This window comes from Protomyctophum bolini (genome assembly GCF_963924005.1).
Source record: "Protomyctophum bolini genome assembly, chromosome: 20".
Taxonomy (NCBI): domain Eukaryota; kingdom Metazoa; phylum Chordata; class Actinopteri; order Myctophiformes; family Myctophidae; genus Protomyctophum; species Protomyctophum bolini.
This window is the reverse complement of record NC_137881.1, coordinates 17,804,467-17,827,395: the sequence shown is the minus strand read 5'-3', so window position 1 is coordinate 17,827,395 and position 22,929 is coordinate 17,804,467. Positions and strand designations below refer to the sequence as shown.

The 22,929-nt window shown below is 43.8% G+C and overlaps 1 protein-coding gene across 3 annotated transcripts in view; it reads right to left on the bottom strand.

The window, feature by feature from the left end:
* LOC308335697 (ADAMTS-like protein 1) overlaps positions 1-22,929 on the bottom strand; it is a 157,840-nt gene that overhangs the window by 98,501 nt on the left and 36,410 nt on the right. For all 3 annotated transcript variants that reach the window (XR_013966076.1, XM_080792856.1, XM_080792857.1), the window contains exon 2: positions 6,578-6,700. Coding sequence is in view for 2 of the 3 variants with exons in the window: in XM_080792856.1 (XP_080648982.1) it covers positions 6,578-6,700 (123 nt within the window). In the remaining variant the exon portion in view is untranslated. The remainder of the gene's footprint in view (positions 1-6,577; positions 6,701-22,929) is intronic.

The window sequence follows — 22,929 nt, the reverse complement described above, 5'->3', positions numbered from 1 at the left end:
CATGTTAAAACTGGCAGAGTGGAAGTGTCTCTTTACTGCTGAGGACAGCTCTAATGACTGTCTTTACCTCCCCCTTTACTTTGACAAGAACAGCCCATAATCATTTAGCTCTAGGTGACAACACGTACGTCTCCCATAATAGATATCGGCGTGTCCGAAGCTGCCAGCGAAGTACTGGTGGTTCACAGAGCAATTAAAGTGAACAATTACAAGTACAACTGATCTACGTATATATGTTTGTACAGACACATGGCTCATGGCTTGAGCTGACCACAGGACATTGTTGGGATCCAAAAGCATTCCTGTGCGTGACTGCAAACTCTAGCTACAGTGAGAAGGGGATAGATGAGATACTGTTTTAATGTAAAATGTACGTTGCTAGCAGTGGTGGTGGTAACAAAGTATTTGTATTTTTGGATATGTATGACTTTCACTCACTATTCAAAGACAAATATTGTACCTTTGAGCCCTGCATGCACTGGGCAAAAGTACCATGAATTAATTAACCACTTAAGCCCTATTTCAAATATAGTGACAATAGACAGATATACAAGATTATAACAAATTGTGAGCATTGTATGTAGAACTGCTTTGATTGAGATTACATTTCAAATGTTCAATATGCCTACAGCAAAGCATGAATATTACATGGACAATGCATTTGTACTGTTGAATGCATGTACTTTATAATACTGAAAAGAACATTTCACTCATACTGTAGGTTGAGCAATAATACGTTTATACAGGAGTAAAGTACCGGGGGTTGAGTACTTTCTCCACCACTGTTTGACAGACTGAAGGAAAGGTTGTTGAAGATGGCAAATAGGACATGAAGAGCCTTCTATATGAAAACACACCCATTAATAGCGTGGGTTAAATGGCAATTTGCTGCAACGTATTTCATTTCATTTCCAGAAGTACTATTTTAAGGTGTAGAATACACACACGCACACACACACACACACACACACACACACACACACACACACACACACACACACACACACACACAATCATATAAAACATCTTCATGAAAGGGACCACATACATGTACAATATCTGCAAGGAACTGACCACATTCATAATTATAAGACTTCCCTAAATGCTTTTTCCTTGAGAACTCTGCAAGTCATGGGGGTTCCTGGGGACAACTTTGATCTCTCTCGCTCTCTCTCTCTCTGTCTCTCAGCATATCATATCAGCATAACTAAAACACATGTGTACAATCACACAAATGGTGCATCAGCACAAGTTAAACGCACTGCAGTGCACGCACGCACGCACTACAGCGCACACACTCACGCACACACGCACACGCTAAATGAAGGATCACCTTTCAGTAACCCACTTTAAAGGACGTCTGATGACAGGATGATCCTATTTGCTGTCTAGACGGTAGCGGAGGCTGAGGAGAAAACCGTGTGGTGTGCGTCGTGGCGCCATGCATCTCTCCCTCTCCTTCTCCTTCTATCTCCCCTCATGTCGCTTTATCCGAGCCCCCCACCCCCCCCCCCCCCCCACCCCACCGCACCCACCCTCCCTCTCGATAATATAGACACCCCCTTGCCCTCCGACTCCCCGACTCTCAGTTTCTCCGATCTCACAATGTTCTTCTGAAGTTTGAGTTTTTTCTCGCTCTCATTCTGTCGCTCCGATCCGTCGTCCTTTCTTTCCCCTCTCCTTTAACCTATTTTGACCGGAAGGATTCTACAAATTGTCCTCTAAATAAAGTTTAAGTCTAAGTTTTCTGAAAACAAAACTATGTTTCTATGTCGTTCTCAAACATTTTCATATCAAGGACCCCCAAGATTATTATGTAATTGGCCACCGACCCCCATCTGAAAATATGTTGTTCCAGTGACCTCCCCCAGAAGAATATATATTCAATGATTTGCATATTCAAAAATAGCAGACCTACAAGCGAGCTTGTAGATCTGCTACCAAAAGGGGTTCCCGCCCGAAATGGGTTAATGTCTCTCTTTCTCTTTCCGCTGATGCCCGAGGACGGTTGTGAGAGCCGACAGAAGTCTAGCTGCCACCTGTAACGTCTCCCTCGGGGAACAGAAGCCCTTGTGTGGTCCACTCTCAGGTTTCCCCCCCCATTGACCACAAACGGTGATAAAACAGTGACAGACTAGCTGTCTGCTAATTTGGTTTACATCACAATAAGCCCCGTAGACTTTAAATCTGAAAACCATCCCACGCCGAAATAACATTTCAACAGAAACAATGGAGAAACACGATATCTAACATAAATCCTATATCGTTCTATTGCGAGGAGGAGTATGTACATTGTGTACCAAGAGCGTGCGCTAGCTGGAAGATCTCCACTAGCGGTCTATATGCAAAACTCGTCAAAATGTCAGATTTTGCGTAGGCTGGAGGGGATTTTTCGAGCGCAGAGACATAGCAACCTCTCGGTGAACAGAACGCACTGGGAAGTGTTCTCTCACGTTACGTTTCAGCGTAGTTCCCCATTAACTATTTGCATGTTCTCTGATATACAGTAAAAAAGTGCTTGAACAGTGCTGAGGCGGCACTGCACAATAACACTCATTGTGTCAGGCATAAAAAAGAGGAGACTGGCGACTGTTTACAATTATGTCATATGGCAAAATACAAAACATTCACCCTAACACAGCTTTATTGTGTGTCAGGGTTTGTTTATTATCTCCGCTGACATACTGTTGTTGGACTCCTATGCGCTTGGCAACACTCAATATCACAACTCAAAGCAGAATGATTCTCAAATCTCACCAGATACAGTACCAGCTCCCTCTGCCATTACAAGACAACCCTCCTTGGCAAGTTAGCCAGCAAAAACATTTTCATTTTGGGAGCGAACAATTCCTCTTATACTATCTTGGGGGACTGGTGCTAGAAGGTGCTGGAAGGGAGGTCAGTTGTATTACCCCCACCCCCGCAGGCATATACTAACAGAGGATAAACCACTTGAGAGTGAAAGCACTTTTGGAGGCTGAAAACCACCTCCTGGGCTGCCTTGCTAATTAAGCTCTGTTTGGCTTGGCTCTGAAGTAGCCTTAATACTGAACAAAGATGTAACACAGAACGGCGATACGAGACCAAGAGGGGCTAAACTTGCTAAGTGGTGATAACAATCAGGAATGTGGCTCCTGGGAGCCTGTGGGGTCTTTCTATGGAGATCTGTGTGGGTTGGTTTGGCACTCATATATACTGTGGATAGCAGCAATGATGCACGGCCTTGAGGTGGAATTTAAGTATGAACAACAACTAAAGACTATACAATTGACAATATTTTATTATGTTACATTGTCAAGATTAATCTACTCTATATACAGTAACCTGAATAAGCACTCCATCCATTGAGAATGATGCAGGCACTAAAGCATTGGACGCATCACGCAATATAACATTTTGATTTAAACTTTAACATTGTGAATCGTGAAGTATTATGATCCTTTCAGAGTCAGAAAGCGTAATCTCATCCTCAGGTTATGAATACTGCCGCGCGGGGAACACTCCCCGAACAACTCCATCTTATATACGCTGGGTGCTCTTTGTTAATGGGGAATTTCTCCCTAACCACCACAAAAGTAAGTTTATAATTATGTACCAATTCTTTTTATTAAAAAATAAATAAAGATATTGGAGCTGCTATTGGAGCCGCTCCTTCAGTTTCTCCTGGAGGGGGTCTAACGCTACAAACTCCTATTCAATCGCGCAATTGTTTTTTGTTAACATCTGTTCTAGATGATGTGACAGCAACACTCCATGCATTGTTGACACTGCACTCTTCCTGGTCTACGTGAGCTGACGTTTCCCAATGAAATTCCCCAAGATATCACTGGTGGCGACATGATTTCTCTTGTTCGCAACAAGCTACATGGGATCACAATAGTGAGTGCTGACTAATGCAGAGCAAACTGTAGGCCTACTAGGCCAAAGGAATCACATTATTTCAATGTTGAGATTAATGAACGTCCCTCTTTGGGAATAACCCTCTTCAGGAAAGCAACAATGCGTCAAGTTACAAAAAATGTCCGTTTTGGTTTCCCCTTTCCATGCTGTATGTACGTACGGTGCCAAGGTATCTTATTTGCACCTGTGGCAATTTGGCAATGCATGAGATGCATAAAGGTCTGCACCAATCTGTCAGCCCAACGTTCAAACAGCCCCCTTTCATCCTTTCCACGGCAAGGTCAAACCGCGGGTCAAATGTAATTTCCCTTTTATTTGATTACTGTTCAAAAGGGGTGAGAGTGGCGTTGAATATTCAATTGGTAAGGTGAAGAGGGGTCATTCGCTCAAGCGTGGAAGCACTCGTGTTGTGGCCAGCGGAAGGAGAGAAGGGTCAGTCTTGTGGTCAATCACTTGTGAGGGGAAGTATACAAACGCATGCACGCACAGACACGCACACACACGCACGCATGCACACACACACACACACACGCAAACGGCACAAAGAAGCACAATTAGGCAAGATAAATAAATGCAATCATCATAGCCTGTGTTCTCACTGCCCTCGAAACACATGCTAAACATCAGGGGATGCTGGCGTCTTCAGTACTCATTTGTTCCTTTGTCTCCGCTGCTTACTTAAGAATATAGAGTTCCCTCCATTTATACAATCAATTTTCAGCAACAACAGAAAATTGCAACGAGCACATTCATTTCTTCAGTTCTAGTTTGCTGTGAATGTTACAGCACCACTCAAACACTAAAGTAAATTAAACTTGAACAGATTCAACGCTATAATAATTGCTATTGGGAGCGGTTGCATGGATGTCTAAGTGCTGTGATGAAGGCATGGAGTCGCAGTAACAGCGGCCCCCAGTTATATAAGACTAAGTAAGTAAGGCCTGATTTAGTTGTGAGTCGGTGTCAAGCACTGAAAATAGAAGAAGATCTACAGTACATCATCTACTTGTAGATCAGCTATTTTCGGCATGCAACACATGCTCAAAGTATAAATTAGGCTTAAGTGAACCTGTGTGGGAGACGAATGCGACCTCAATAACGCTGACAGAACAAGAGCAAAGGGATGCAAAGAGGTGTGTGTGTGTGTGTGTGTGTGTGTGTGTGTGTGTGTGTGTGTGTGCGTGTGTGCGTGTGTGTGTGTGCGTGCGGAGAAAGAGAGAGAGTCAATATGCGTGGTTTTGCATGAGTTGCCATGTTCAGCTTCAAGTAAACCAACAACCCCTCCCAGAGTCCCTCCCAGAGTCCCTCCGACATTATTCACTTGAGTTCATTACCGAGGCGTAACATGGCTGCAAAATGTTCCCTCGCCCGTTTGGCGTGGTGCGTGCGTGCATGCGAGCTACAGTAATGTCATCGCAGTGCTACAGATGCATCCACTCAGCATGGGGAACGGCTTGTCCTACACTTAACCCATTTAGACCTAAGTTCGATTCTACAAATGTCTTCTAAATCATGACAGTTTGAGAAAAAAAAATGTTTCTATATCAGTGGTTCTCAAACTATTACATGTCAAGGACCCCCAAAATTATATGTACTTATATGTAGTTCCAGGGACCCCCCCCCCCCCAGAATTCTTGATAAAAAAAAGCTTCTAATATATTATTTAAGCCCCAAAATCTACGAATCTCACACTATTAAGGCAACCGGCCGGTTCCACACGGTGCCCTTTTTTCACTTGAGCACCTGCCACTTTAATGTCTGTGCACGCCACTGGACGCAGTTGATTGATGGGGGAGGGCTGACAAGACTTACGTCTTGAGGTGACATGGTCGCAAAGCAATGAATCATCCGTGAAGGCTGGTGCCAACTAGCTCACGCTAATGACATACCCACTGTCACACCCTTTGCCTGACAACCACGACATGCAAGACTTGCCAGCTACGTTGGCACTCATCCTAAATAGCACAAGGGCAGATCTACATCTGTATTGGTCGGGACACGGTATACAGTAATACAAATCATCAGGATCCGTTTTTCACACAAGGAAAACAATCGTAAGGTCATCATTAAAACAGAACAGACAGTCCTCCTACTTTTGATTGCCAACAGGTTAAAAACCCATTGAGAACTGAGACCAGGTTCTACAAATGTCTACTAAATCATGACAGTTTTCTGTATCAGACTTTTCATGTCAAGGACTCCCAAAGTTATGTGTATAATTTGTCCTCCAAACCCCATCTGAAAATATGTTGTTCCAGGGAAGATATGAGTTAAAGAATGTTCACGCTTATATAAGATTCTAACAAGCTTGTAGATCTGCTATTTTTCAACATCTAAAGTTTGACAAAAATGTAAAAAGAACCACCGCTCATCCGCTGAAAAAACTTAAGAGAGGTGCTGGAGCCACAAAAGGAACATGAGAAAAATAAAGGGAAGCTCCGCACACTCAGATCTGCGCACAATCAATGTATTTATTTAGCAAGCTTTCGGTCAACTGAAGAGAAGGTCAGTAGACCGAAAGCTTGCTAAATAAATACATTGATTTTCTCAACATCTAAAGTTTAAAATGACGCTTAAAGTGGTTAAAAATATATGAGGTGACAAAGATGCATCCTAAATGGGTTAAACTCACAGCTGCGCTAAACAGAGTAGACGAGTAGACAATGTTTTCACTCACCGGGTCTTCTGGCTTTTGGTTGGTCGGGCCGTCTGGAAGAGGCTCCTCTGGGAGGTGGTCACGGCGAATCAGGGTGAACTCTCGGATGAACACCGCCCCGCCATCATTGGCCTGCGCGCCGACCTGGGAGAAAAAAAAGGAGCACATACAGTATCATAGGGATGGAGCTCGATACCCGATACCTGAAAAAAACAAACAGATAACAAGCTTATTGAGTACCCGGTATCAATAAGCTTTGGGCTTATCAAGCCTGTTATCAAGCACAGGGCATGCATTCTCTTGGTCTCTTAGTTGACACAATGTCAATACTCATATCATAACCACATTGCCGTTATTACACAGACATATCATTTGTATAATGCCACATTAAAATACACTTTTGAATCTCTTTTTTTGTTATGTATCTGCTTTTCTTTTCTTTTTCTTCTTTTCTTTTGTACAGGGTTAACTATTATTCAGATATATTCAAGAATCCTTACATTAACCATCATTAGAATCTGGGTTGGCCGTATGTCCCCTACATAACAATGTTATCGAGTCCACTCCTGCATGGGACCTGTTTTTGATTTCATTGGTCCTCTCTGGTCATTCTTCACCGTCTCATCTAAATAGATCTAAATCTCTACATGATTCCCTATAAAACCCTCTCTGGTCATCATTCTTCACCGTCTCATCTAATGAATCTAAATCTCTACACGATTCCCTATAAAAGCCATCTAAATAAATCTAAATCTCTACATGATTCCCTATAAAACCATCTAAATAGATCTAAATCTCTACATGATTCCCTATAAAAGCCATCTAAATAAATCTAAATCTCTACATGATTCCCTATAAAACCATCTAAATAAATCTAAATCTCTACACGATTCCCTATAAAACCATCTAAATGAATCTAAATCTCTACATGATTCTCTATAAAACCAGAGGAAATCTCTTGTAAAGGCCTTATATAACATGATGACTTCCAGTGGATCCCAATCGCGCTTCACTGACTGTGAAATCAACTTTAACTCGCTCCGTTAACCCATTTCGACCCGACACTAGATTCTACAAATGCCTTTGTTTGCCATGTTTCTGTCTCAGTGGTTCTCAAACAACTCATGTCAAGGACCCCCAGAATTATATGAAATCGGCCACAGACCCCCATCTGAAAATAAGTTCAGGGACCAGGGACCCCTCAGAAGCAAAGATTTGAGTTAAAAAGTTTGCTCTGAAAGAATTATATACTGTATATTCAAAGATTTGTGCCGCATTTTCACGATTCTTAAAAAATAGCAGACCTACAAGCTCGTAGTAGAGCTTGTAGATCTGCAATTTTTCCAATAGCTAAATTATAACAATGCTTTAAAACACCAAAAGGGGTTCTCGCACAGAATGGGTTAAGACAGACTGTTACCCAGCATTCTCTCTCCAACCAATATCAGTACTGTATATTTTGGAGAGAGGAGCCTTGTGGGGCCCCCCTTTAGGGGCCCCCCTTTAGAGAATCCATACTAAAACTGGTGTTTATGTTCGCCACGGTTTATTTGCCTCACTTTGCTGTCTTTGGTTCCCACCCTCCACTGCACCTCCATGATCCCTCCTGGCATTGGATTATGATGGGACCGTTTGGACAGTGGTGGGGAAAAACTACTCAAATGTACAGATGTACTCTGTTACAAGTAGAAGTCCCGTGTTCAAAATGTACCCGAGTCAAAGTCAAAAGGTATCGGCATCAAAATGTATTTAAAGTAAAAGGTCCCTACGTCGGATTTTTAGCGACGTTTCTCCATCGGTTTTCCGAAAAACGCGTCCAGTGTGCAGCCACCTTTTGGCTACGAAAAGTAAAAGTACTCATATTGCAGAATGTCCCATTTCACAAGTTCGACGAAATGTATATAGGGGTTGAAGTGGTTCATGTATGTTTTCTAATCAAAAATTTAATTCTCCAAAATAACTATTAACTAAAAGAAATGTAATGAAGTAAAAAGTACAAATTTTGGCTCTGAGTACAAGTAAAAAAAGTACTCAAGTACTTGAGTAAATAATGTACTTAGTTACTTTTCCACCACTGCGTTTGGACGGGTGGTGCATGGTGGTTTACTGCAACAGCAGGAGCCCCAGTGGAAGGCAGTTCATATCAGATGATGCAGTATAAGCCACAAGATGGGGGGGTTATCTGGGCCCAGGACCATTAGCAACACAGCAGGACTTCGTTCTCAAGGATGCAGGAAACTCAGGGTGCCGGAGGGGGGGGGGGGCTCTCCTCAGCTGCTATCCCTGGGTCATAAACACCCCTGTAATGACCCGGGTCAACTGCCTGCCTCCGGGGCCTGTGCCAAGACAGATTTGAGGAGGGAATTCATGCGAGTATAGCTAGATGAGGGCTTTTATTTGGGGGGGGGGGGTTATACTTGAATGTTCTTCAGGGGGTGCTGAGGGGGGAAAAGGGGGTCGTGGGGGGGGGTTACAGATTTGAGTGTAGAAAGAAAAAGAAATGACGGTAAAGTGCTGCTAAGCAACAGGGCTCTAAACAACACACGGCAGTGTGGGAAAAGGGGGCCGCAGAAGTGGCCATTTTAAACGTGACAAATGGAATCGGTGCTAATGCCCCTCAACTCAGCACCACTGAGTCACGGTCACTTAGGCTGGGGGCCGGGGCGGCATCTGAAAACAGCGGAGGTCAGTGCATTGGGAGTCTCTGGCGTCTGATGGACATTACATGTTTTTTGGGGGGGTTGCATGTTCCCCATCAGGGACGTGCATAGAGTGTTAGAGGGGGCACAGGCCCGGTGCAGGGGCCCGTAAGAGGGCACTTTTGGACAAGAAAATGCAAAAATAGCAGATCTACAAGCTCACAACGCGTCGCAGCGCAATGTGCAACCCAGCACTCTTTAGCTAGTGGAGATGAGGTGTCACGACATTGTATTTTTCAACACAAAATGCGGTGTTCAAGTTCAGGAGACTTCGGGGAAAAAAAGCAATGCTCCTAAATGCTGCCTTCCGGCATGTGGCATGGAAAGGAGGGGCCATGTGCATTTCTTTTACCATAGTAAACACTGCATTCGTGGTCTGGAGAGGGAAGTTGTTCCCCATAGAACTTATACTGTAGACATCTTCGAAACAAGCAAATGTTTCGTTTTTCCCCCCTTCTAAGACAGTTAGAAGGAGGAAAAAAAACATTCCATGGACAAATGTAGACAGTATACAGTGTTACAAAAACCACGTCGTACGATATGTATGCTAAATTAATTCCCTGCTATGCTTCACAACACCATATACTACATCAACGTAATACTAAGTACAACTCTTTCACACATATTAGCAACCCAGCTGTGCCAATACTTGGCATTGCTATCCTTTGATTATTATATATTAGTTATTTTTTTAAATCAAACAAAACCACTAAGCACTGATTATTTTTTATTTGATTTATTTTTTAGATTAAGCCGTCAGTATCAGTGCCCAGACAGTGCTATACATTGTGTGGTGCAGCTGACTATAGGCCTAGCTGCAGCATCACAGATAGTCCGAAATTTGGTATATAGAATTTTTTATTGGCCTAAAATATCGTCTATATAAATATATTCATGAATCCACTTGCTGACCGGCTGTCGGTTTTGGGCAATTATTTTTATAGGGGTTTCTTGTCATCCTATGGCAGGTAAAAATGTCAAACGTTCCTTTTGCATGTAACATGTCAAACTAGGGGGTTTTCAACATTCTGAATCCATTCCAAGCATTAGTTTTGCACACAATACACTCCTTGGGATAAAAACAGCCATAGCCACTTGCCCAAAATCTATATATAAAATAATTCAAATGGCCTGCACTTGATTATTGTTACACTCTAAATACAGTATATTGGTAGAATTATAAGCTTCCATTCCTTCCTGGTCAAATGATCCTGAAAATCTAACTGGATATTGCGTCGACACACAAGAGGATGATGTATGAGTGGGTTAAACGATTTAAGCATTTATATTTGACTTCACGGTCTGACGTGTATCTGGCTCTGCTGCCCCTTGGCTCCGTTTGCTTGTGCAACGTTTTAAGCATCGCTGGCAAAGACGACACACCGGCGCAAGGGTGGCGATGACGACGACGGGTTGATTCCAAATGGCCTGAATCAGACGCAGGGACGTGCACACATAGACATCAACGGGGGCTTGGGGCTTCAGCCCCTGCCCTTTTTTACCCCGTCTGTAAAACAAGTGTCCTTTCCAGACCACGATTCACTAATGGCGCAAGAAATGCAAAAATGACACTCCTTTCCATGCCACATGCTGGAAGGAAGGCAGCATTCAAGAGAATTGCTTTTTTTCCCCCCGAAGTCTCCTGAACTTGAACGCAGCATTTTGCGTTGAATAAATTTGTTTAGAAATCCATGTCGTTAGACACCGCATCTCCACTAGCTAAAGAGTGCTAGGTTGCGCCCCAAAAAGAGTTGAGAGCTTGTAGATCTGCTATTTTCATCCAAACGTGCCTTCTTCTTACAGTGCATGATTGCAGCCCCTGCCTCTCTAACACTTTCTGCACGTCCCTGAATCAGACGCACAACAACAACAGCAGCAGCAGGCTGCGATCCGGGAAGAGGAATTCTCCCATTTTTCTGTTGCTTTCAATTTGCCAGTTAAATGCGTTCGTTCGCCCAAGTACTTACAGACCAAGAGGTCATTAAACATTTTAGACATGGTTGGAGAACAACATGTAATGATATTCCCCAGTGATGTGCGCCTCAGGTTCCTGCTGTGCGGTCCACCATGGTTGGAGAACAACATGTGTAATGATATTCCCCAGTGATGTGCGCCTCAGGTTCCTGCTGTGAGGTCCACCAATTTTCCCATAACGGGGTAAGGATTTAAAATGATTGGAATGGTATTGTGTGAGATGATGACTGATGAAAGTCTTTAAGATTACCGCACAACCACATGCCATTCTTACGTTTGCTCTTAAGCCTGATTATGTTTTGTTGCGTGCCGCGTCGCATGCTGAAGATAACCGATGTGTATAGAGGGTACACTTAAAGTGAAAGTGAGTTTAACGTTGTTTAACGTTGTTTAATGCAATCAAGGCCAGAAAGTTTACTAACAAAGACAAGAAACACTTTCCTGGGGTTTTCATGTGGGTAATGTGTGTTTTTAGATATTTCAGTATTTCAAAGTGTCCATGGGCTCCATGATGTCATGGACACTGGGCTCACTTACTTCCTGGACTACATGTTGTCTCAGTAAAGGCTCATACATACTCCAGTTTTTTGTGATAGGTTATCACCGTTTTAGGTGATAGCGTATCACACAGCCCTCTCCCTATCCACAAGGAGGAGCAGTGCACCAAAGTATTATGGGAATTGTAGTCCAGGAAGGAACTGAGCCCAGTGTCCATGACATCATGGAGCCCATGGATACCTCGAAATACTGAAATATCTAAAACACAAATGACCCACATAAAAACCCCTAGGAAAGTGTTTCTTGTCTCCCAAACATCAAAATAAGATCTGGTTGCAAAAGGGGTGAAGTGGCCCTTTAAGACTCTCTGCTTTAGCATGTAGCCTACTTGCTGTGAACAGTAAAATCCTCTACTAATTTAACACAGAAGTAGGCCTATAACAATGGGCAGTCACAGCCACCACATTCAACCAGGTGTCACTAATTTGGCCATGTCAATGTACTCTAGGCGAATATTTTCAGAATGGGCTGATCTGCCAGTTCTAAAGCTTGTAGATGGCCTGTGTGTGTGTGTGTGTGTGTGTGTGTGTGTGCGCGGTTCTGCATAAATTGCCATGTTTCACTCCGAGTAACCCTCCACTCCCATTGTCACTCCCTCCAAAATTATTCACTTGTGTTCATGATGGAGGCGTAAACTAAACATGGCTGCAAATGTTCCCTCGCCCGTTTGGTGTGGTGGTGTGGGTGTCATTATGTCACTGCAGCACTGCAGATGCTTCGACTCTCGACCAGCATGGAAACTGGTTGTCCGTCACTTAATACATCGCCAATGCCTCACTTTTTAGTACAAAACTAGTGACTGCGTGGTGTACTGTACATGATGTAATGTGTGTGCGTGCGTCATTGTCATCGTAGTCTCATATTCCTGGTGTATTTCTGCAGCAGGGTCACTTCTAAAACCGCTGCTTTACATTATGGCGGTATTACACTACTGTATATATTTCAACACCATGCACTGCCATACTATTTCTATACAGAACAGCCATTGTGGGACCCGCTGACGCCGTGTGCCAAGTCAAGTACGCCGAAATTAAGACGATTTGGGGGGTGTGGGGTGATAGCCTGTCAGCTAATATGGACGGAAAACCACTTAAGTGACCAGATGTCTTTGCTCAAAGTCTGAACACAAACACAGAGGCCAGTGAACATGGCCATTGTCTATTTCTCCCACAATTATTTTCCCCTCAAACACTTTCGGTGTCACGGCACGAAACTGTCAAGTCATCCTTTTCTGCGTGATGCCTATGCAGTAATCTCCCTCTGGGTGCAATCATTAGGAGTTCCGAATCAGTCATGCGGGCAAAAGTACCGCTTATTTAGGGCTGTCGACACCCCCCCACTGCAGCTCACTGTAAAAATGTGAGTGTTATCTCAACTCTTGAGACCCTTACGGATCCATTTCTACAATTTTGTGTTAAATTATTATTATTTTCTTCTTCTTTTGCCGTTTCTACAGTGTCGAACCAAAGACACATGGAAACACCCCGCAGCTGACCCAGCTGATCTCGTCTAATTCACGATGTGCATCCAGGCTAATAAAGCTCGCGGAGTTTGACGACTAATAGCAGATGACAGCTTAGCTCCGTCTCACTGGGGCCTTTGGAGAAGAAGGATCCATCAAACACCATTTCCCTAAGAAAACACGCTGGGCTGTTCCGACAGCGGTGTCAAGCATCTCGTATACGCCCCCCACTGGGCCGAGTCATTAAGAAACTGGCAGTGCTCATGGACGACCCTCTGGTTGCGAAGTGGCCCCAGAGTTCAGGGTTATGCTAACACATATTGAGGGGGGGGGGGGGGGGGGGGTGTTGAAGGTTACTGGGAACATCCTCCATTTGAGGCCCTTTGAAGGACCTCGAGGTTGGGTATTAGTTGGTCTATTATGGTCCATATAGACCAGTTAGTTGTGCCAGTTACTTCCCACTGTGACATTGAACCAGTGTCTCTGACCTCTTCGCCGCTGCCGTTGCACACACTCACACGCCACCCATGCACGGTGCGTAGGCCACCATGTTCCCAAGGGGGAGCAAGAACCAAACCGCCATCGATGTGGCAGTTCGCCTGGTGTCGAGTTGGTTGTAAAATCAGTTATGGAGAGCCACCGATCCGACCGATATGCCTAGGCATACATGATAACTGATCTCCATTAGGGTGCTGTGCTCCTCCCCCGCTCCCAGGTGTTCTGTTGTCTGCCATAAGAATGTTTTCCTGATGAAGACCCAACGGTCGAAACGTTGCAGCTTTTGCCATTTAGAGTAAGTCCATGCAACGCTAACTAAAACAAGTGTTTCTTCCTTCTCCTTGATGCCTTGACGTCCAGCACCTGGCCTAAATACAGGCACCTCTCTATAAAAAGGGACATGGACAGACATTGGACATGGACAGACATTGCCATAAAGGCTATGGGCATAAAAGGGACACAGGCAGACAGACGGGCAAAGGGTATATAGGATGACCAGGTGGGGCATGCATACCCCCCCCTGTCCCCCTTTTACTGTTCCCGAGTAGGCCAGTGCCCATTCCATTCCGGTCCAACTATAAATGCGCAAAATCTGTAGCTTGATAAGACCGGTGGTTCAGTTTAACTTAGTCTTATACGTTACTCCATTTGGACACAGCAACCGCAAACAAAACTGGGACATCTGGTCAACGTACTGTATGGCTAATTAAAAGACACATACAAGGTTGTGCATGGACCGAAGAAGGTGCAGGTCTGATCGATTGCTTCATCATAAAACCTACACGTGCAGGGCTTACAATTGTTGTGTGTGTGTGTGTGTGTGTGTGTGTGTGTGTGTGTGTGTGTGTGTGTGTGTGTGTGACGTGTGTGTGTGTGTGTGTGTGTGTGCGCACGCGCATACACGCGTCTGTCACTGTGACAAAGGGCAAAGGGTAAAGTGAAACGGGGCACCAGTCGCGTCGATTCATTAACCTCCAAGTCTAGTCGGGTTTCAAAGTATATGTTCCGAACCAGGGAATGAGACAGGAAGTGAACTCAAGGAGCAAAAGGAGGAACCTTCAAAGCACATAATCAACAGTAATAACACCAACCCGATATCATAATTGGGCCTTCCTGGAGCAGCAGTGGCCAGCTTCCACTGTTTGGGTGGAAACTGTGAAAAGCAAGCGACTTTTTTGCTCATGGTACGGCACGCCAAAACCGGCACTTGTGTTTCACGCACTGCTGCCTTTGATTATTAAGATCCTGTCCACTGTTTTGATAAGGGTGGCCTTCTTTTCTTTTTTCCCTTTTTTCCCCAGAGGCCAGCTCACCGCCTGAAGGAAACCCAAGAGGAAAAGATATTTCCACTAATCCGCTTTCAAGAGGATCTATGTGAGCTTTCACTTAACACATATTGGATGAAGAAACATCATGGTATCCTTTTCCCCTCTCCCTCTTCTATACCACCTTTCATAATCTGGGGAAACGGGTATGGTTCTCTTATCCGAGGGCTTTCATATGGATCCGTCTCCGCCGGGCCCCAAACACACACACACTCACACACACACACACACACACACACACACACACAGCGATTCAACAACGCAGGGTTTTTTCCATCCTGCCAGAGTAGAGAAACATGGGATTCAGAAGTGCCTAGCTCAATATTTGCTCATTATAGAAAAAGGAACTGAGGCTGCCAGTGGCCTCATGATCTCAGTAGTGATGAAGGTGAGAGACCATTACAGGCCCGCCGACGGCAACACAATGTTATACCATTAAGGCGCGAAGGCCAGAACAACACCAAAAAGGTCAGGTACAGTATCTGGTAGCAACTAAGCTCTCTGGGGAGAATGTAATGTTTTGTAGTGTTTGGTGTTTATAGCATTATGTTATAATTTAGCTATTGAAAAATAGCAGATCTACAAGCTTGAACTTGTCTGCAAATTTTGAAAAAAATCTAGAAAATGTGTGAACTTCTTTCAGAGTTTTTAACTCAGATCTTTGCTCCTGAGGGGTTACTGGAATAACATATTTTCAGATGGGGGCCGGTGGCCAATAACAGATCATTTGTTATTGATCCTTGACATGAAATATTGAGCACCACTGAGATAGAAACATAAGGTATTTCAGAAAACTGTCATGGTTGAAGACATTGAAGAACAATTAAGAGTTTAAAAAAAAAAAAATTACGTCAGGCCTAAATGGGTTAAATATGCCAGATTTCCCCTCAACTCTAGTTAGCAATCTAAACTTACTGTAAAGAAATGATGAAGTAAACTTCTCTCAAGTCATAATGGAGTTAACAGGAGCTGCGCTGTCAGTACCCATAGACATGGAGCGTATGTGCTCAAGGGAGGGCAAAAGAATCCCCAGATTCCTTGCGAAAGCCCCGCGGAAGCATGAGCGTGCGTCACAGAGCGCATGTTTGGGTCTGTACGTCCCGGAAAAGACGCGCTGTGATTGGCCAGTAAGTAATCACTTGAGTGGCAGTGTGATGTAGCGTGCCTTCAATTTACAATTTAGGCATTTAGCAGACGCTCTTAATCCAGAGCGGCAAGAACAAAAAAAGAATGGGAATACATCACATAAAAAGCATTTATCATGAAACATGCGTAAGCTAAGAACGTATTCCACACTTCCGGCGTACTTCCTCCCCCAGTGTAAATTCTTCCGCCCTCCCGTCAACACACATCACTCCAACGAACTGGAGCGGCCAATGAGGCATCTGTCTCTCTCTCGCTCTCTCATCATGGAGAATTTGAGAAATGGGGCAAACAAATTATAAACCTGCGCTTTTCATAAACGGAAAGTTTCCCCTAACGAGGTCATCGCATCCTGCTGCTTCACACTCTTATTACCTCGACTTTCTCATATCTCGTAATGATGCGTGGCATCTCACTGGTGATGCATGGCCTCCGTTCTGACGCAGCCTTTTAAGGAGGAGAATGTTGATTCTGCCTCACACTCGTGCGACTTGGACGCACACACAGTCACACACACACACACACACACAGTCACACACACACACACACACACACACACACACACACACACACACACAGAGGACGGTGCATGCCTCGCTGTCCCACATTGTCAAGGGGGCATGATATAAGCCAAAAGGGCAGGCTTCAGAATGTTAAGCCCTCTCAAGGCGAGTTATTGCCCCCAGCTCAGGGCGGCCACCCTACGGGAGGCTCACGGGCCACTTAAAGAAGCAGCGATCGTGCCACGGTCCAACGCCATCAGCTCGTTTGTCTTCGGGGTCTGTTTACCGGCACAAATTCCTAAACGGTGGCCTGAGGGGCCGAGAGGGAAGAATATACAAGCGGGGTCGAGTGCAGTTCGGTGTTTCCGAAGCGCGTCTGGAAAGCTGCTGCTACGATGATCGACTGTGCTCTCCGCAGATCTACAAGCTCATAGCGCGCCACCGAGTGGCACGCTACGAGCTTGTAGGTCTGCTATTTTTGAAAAATCTTGAAAATGTGGTGCAAATCTTCTTATATTCTATATTCTTTCAGAGCGAACGTTTTTAACTCAAATCTTTGCTTCTGGGAGAAGTCCCTGGAACAACATACTTTCAGATGGGGTTCGGCGGGCAAATACATATATTTCTGGGGTCCTTGACCCCAGAAATTGAGAACCACTGACATAGAAACATGGTTTTGGATTGGATTGGATTTAGAAGACATTTGTAGTCTAAATGGGTTAAACAACAGCTACGCAGATACCATATCGCAGTGTGTCTGTGTGTGTTTGAAGCTGTACACATGCCGTCATCTAGTGCAGTGCTTCCCAAACATTTTCATGTCAAGGACCCCCAAATTGACACCAATTAGCCCGCTGATCCCCATTTGAAGAGTGATTCTCAAGTTCTCAACCTGTTTAATTTCAAGCACCCCCCAGTTTGACATGCATATTAGTCTACAGACCCCCGTTGAATGGCATTTAAATCCTCGCAGTTGGAGGAAACGCATCGACTCACTGGCCTTGGAACTGGTCTCGGGATGCCCCAGGAGGAAGTCACTAATGTTGCTCTGGAGAGGGAAGTCTGGAGCTCTCTGGTGGAGCTATTGCCATCTCAGAGTTACAGACCCATAAGGGTCCATTTGGTTCCAAACTATAATATAGCTGGGGACCCCCTGGAACTCCCTCAAGGACCCCTGGGTGTCCCCGGCCCCCACTTTGGGAACCACTGATCTAGTTGATAGTCTACAGATTCATTACCATAAATGGAAACAAAACACACTTTGAACTCAATCAGCTGCTGACGGAAATATGACGTCAATAAAAAAATCAAGACTTTGATCCCAAAGTTTCGCTGAGTATTTCATACAGTATAGGTGCGGCAACACAACTCCTATAGTTTCCGCTCCTCCAAGCCAACAACACACCATCCACCCACCGCAGCCTCTGGAACAAAGGGGTCTTCAGTGCCCCTGGCCCCCAGGCCCAACCTCAAAGGGTCTTCAGTGCCCCTGGCCCCCAGGCCCAACCATCATGGCAGTGGAATCGAAAGCTCCAGCTGAGCAGCACAAACTTCCTTTTTCACGGCAGCGCCGCTGCACCGTCGCAGACATAAAAAAAGACCCTTATAGGTATCGGAAGAGGAGCTCTAAGGAATGGTATCCTCCTGACCTGGCCTACGAGAGGAGAAGGCTTCAGCGGAGGTGGACCGTACACTACGGCACACTGAGTGAACTCGTCCAGGAGTCATCATCGCTGACAGACTGGGACGGTTCCAGGCAATCTGCCACCGATGGAAAACGTCATTCATTTCAAATGAGCTCCTGACGATGATCAAATGAGAACAAAACAGGTAAGAGGATGGTTCAGAATACATGGTTTGTTAAATTAAGTGAGTGGCCTGAGTGGCCATGGTAAGAAAAATACATTATCTCGTCCGGACAAGATATTATCTCGCCCGGACGAGATAATATCTTGTCCGGACGGGATAAAATCTTGTCTCTAATAATATCTTTATATTTTTATAAATCAAGCCTCCTTTGCTAATCTTCACATCTTTGTAAAATGAGTGAGTGGTGCACTTGAAATAGTTGATAGAAAGCACTTAAAACAGCACAATGCAGTGGCTCCGGAGCTACAGTAGGAGCAGCTGTTTGGGAAGGCACGGTGTCAACGTCAGTGGTGGAAAAAGTACTCAAATGTCAATCTACAAGCTCACAATGCGTCACGATGCGACGCATTGTGAGCTTGTAGATCTGCAATTTTCAAATGGCCGAAATATAGGATTGAAGTGGTTAATGTATGCTTTCTAATCAAAATTTAAATCTCCAAAGTACTAGTAACTAAAGTTCTCAAATAATTGTAGTGTAGTGGTAGTAAAACACAGTATACTGTACTTGCACATTAAGAAGTAATCAAATTCTGAAGAATTGCAACACAAAAGTACTTTCAAAATGCCCAAAGCAGGTGTCAGTAAGCAGTGACATACTTCACCTATATGACAGTCCCGCTTATCAAAACAAAGCAATAAAAAAATTACAAGGCCACAACTACCTACGTCGGTTCAGTTAAAAGGTCCTAAGACGTCAGTGAGGGTGACTGTATGACGTATGTACAATGTTTACAATCCCCAATAACTGCTGCTTACGCCTAACTTGAATGATCAAGAGGTGCACGCCAGTGTTGTTTTCGTCGACTAATACTATGACGAAAATTTTTCGTCCACTACCTTTTTTCACTGACAAAAACTACATAAAAACTAAGCCATGATGACTAAAACTATGACTAGTAAATATACTGTCGAATGTGTAAACAAATAAAAACTAGACTAAAATGTTAGGAAGAGACTAGTGGACAAGAGATCCAGTACAAGTCATTTTACAATTGGTTGCATGCTCAACATATAGCAGATCTACAAGCTCAAGTGTAAAAACAGCCATTACGACGGCATCAAGGCCCGCCAAAATAAATTTTAAATCAACTGTAGATTTAGTCGACTAAAATCTTATGATATTTAGTCGACTAAAACTATACTAACACTAAAGCCTTCCAGTTGACTAAAATGTGACTGAAACTAAATGAAAACTATTCAAGAGACTTATGACTAAAACTAAAATAGAAATTTGCTGCCAAAAACAACACTAGTGCAGATCCAAAAAGTGACTGAGGAGAGAGAAGACCCACACACCGTTTTAAAAGCTCCTAAAATTGTATTGACAACAGAGCGACAAATAAAATACAGAAATATTTTTTGTCAATACATTTTTGCCCTCTCCTTCCAAGTTCCTAGGCCTAACTTGAACCTGAAACTTGCTGTGCCATCAATGTTGCTTGTTTACTGGTAGAAGAGAATGAGAATCACTAATTCTATGTTAATATATATGTTTTTGATGTACAAAAAGGTACATAATACATGTATATTCATGCAAATAAAAATGTATGCTAGTGTTGGCATAGGCTGGAAGAGTAGGCCTACAGTATGTCAATTGTATTTTATCCAATAGCCTTTACCTCAACCAAAATCATGAACTAAACCTACCAAAGCAAGGCTAGGTGTTCATTCATAGCACTGTTTACATTGTCTTCATTTACTCTCTTTCAGATGCATTGATCATCATGTGAAAGGAATCAGGATACACTGCAGAGGACGTCAAGGGACCTACACTTTTACCTCAGCAGAATCCTTTATACTGTACACTTTGAAGCTGCGCAGCATAAAGAGACTTAATTTACCTTTGAGAGTGTAAAACCGGACCCAACCGGTCTACTTCTATTAGAATGTACTTTTTTAACACTGACGAAGGCCTGCACCCCGAAACACGTCCGTTTGGTAGATTGCTACAGAGAGACAGTGCAGATTATATTATATTCCTTTCTATATGAATTATCTGAATCTGCACCCAGTAGACTGTCCTTGAGTTGAGCGAGCCTTTCCCTTGAAGTGAGCTGTATAAAAATGGTAAATAAATGGTGCATAGACTGTGCATTACATTCACCCAGCACATTCACCCATTCACACACCGATGGCAGAGGAAACCATGCAAGGAGACAACCTGCACATTGGGTTCAGTGTCTTGCTCAAGGACACTTCGACACGAACTCTGGAGGATATCCCGGGATCGAACTGGGAACCTCACATTCCCATCCGGGCCACTCTACCCTTGAGCCACCCCATGCAGAGTACCGCCATTGTAAAATACATTATACAAGTGATTGTTGGTCATAATAGCAACTCTTTTAAACTTGTTTTATATTAATATTTTAATAGATTGTTTTTGTGATAGATTGTGGATGTACAATCCATACTGTATATAAATATGTACAGTATTAAGAATTGAGGTGGAAAATAAAATATTAAGTTAAGAAACTTGTAATTGATTAACTTCTTCTGGGGCGGTCCCTGGAAAACATATTTTCAGATGGGCGTCCGCGGCCAATTACATATAATCGCAGGGGGTCCTTCACATGAAAATGTTCGAACAGAGCACCACCGACATAGAAACATAGGTTTTTCAGAAAACTGTCAGGATTTAAAAGACATTTGTAGCTAGTTCCCAGGTCTAAATGGCTTAAACAAAAATGTAATTTAAAAATGAAAAGCGAGCACATCGACAGCATTAACTCGGTTTCTACATCGCCATTATTATACAAATCCCATTTACCCCGGCAGCTCCGCCAGATAGAGAATCACTGGCGGGGACATGAAATAGACCAAGACGGCCTTTCACATTCATTCAATTTAATCATTATTTCAAAGCAGGCTAAATGAGCTCACTTTACCAATCCCTGGTGTATTATCTCTTTAGTTAAACATTAGGATAACAGAGCTGGTGAGAAACAGACTGAACCAGGAATTGAGCCCTCGGACCACAAATAGAGATTCATATATTAATATCTGGGCTTAAAGAGCCCACATCCTTAGTGACTGAACCACATGCTACTATCGCGCTGCTCAATAAACCCAGAGGGCAACAGGATAAGTCATCCTGCACGGGGGCATCATCTATCATGTCACACCATAGCTGTCACCAGGGCTGCTTTCCTAATAACTGCCCATTTAGCTCTTTGCAGGACTCCCCCACCTGACCGCAGAATCTCAGCCCCGAAACACAAACGCAGACCTTGAGTCTTGCAATGTGACCGTTAACCCATTCTTGGTGGGAACAACCCCTTTTGGTGTTTGACAGTTTGAGAAGCATTGTGTTATACTTTAACTATTGAAAAATAGCAGATCTACAAACTCATAGCGTGGCACCGAGTGCTGCGCTACGAGCTTGTAGGTCTGCTATTTTTGAAAAATCGTGAAAATGTGGCACAAATCTTTTGAGTATATATTCTTTCAGAGCGAGCGTTTTTAACTCAAATCTTTGCTATGGGGGGTCCCTGGAACATCATATTTTCAGATGGGGGTCGGCGGCCAATTACATATAATCTTGGGGATCCTTGACATGACAATGTTTGAGAACGACTGACACATAGGGTTTTTCTGAAAACTGTCATGATTTAGAAAACATTTGTAGAATCGTCCTCATCAGGTCGAAAAGGGTTAATCGTCAGCCTCGGCATAGCAGTGACTCTCAAGACCCCCTCTCAATAAATCACTTTCCGTCCTTCGCTCGCCGGCTGAGGAACTGAGCGCTGGATGACCGCAACTTGAGCGCTTGACCAGTTCAACTGCACACGTTAATAAGCAGCAAGCTTCCTGCCTTTGACAGAAGAAAACAGGTTCGGTCCACCTGCTGACCATGTGCTGGAACCACAAGGGGCTCACCGCAAAGTCGCTCTGCTTCACCACATGAACCCTAGCGTCCCCTATTCTGGAACAAACATTCAGCAACCAAAGCAGATCTACAAGCTTAGCTCACCCTATTTCACAATGCGATGTAGATGTGCTTTACAGTATTTCCGTGCGAAGAGATTTGATTTAGAGTGAAGAAAAGGTAGTATAAGTATATAGAGTTTAAGTGGTTAAGCAAGCATGTTTTGTGCCCCCGACACCACAGAGCCAGCATTTCTTCGCTTACAATGCAAACAGATGAAGACAATGGAGCCGTGCACCTTTTTCGCCAGAAAAAAGAAGTCTTAGTACAGAAATAACCAAAACTCATTAATCTCTATACCAGACACATCACAGTTCCCCCGCTCAGGTAACCACTGCTATTATATTTAATGTGGAGGTATTTAATGAGGCCCTCAAACAGGCTCTGACAGGTCCGAGACTAGGTAAGGAAAGA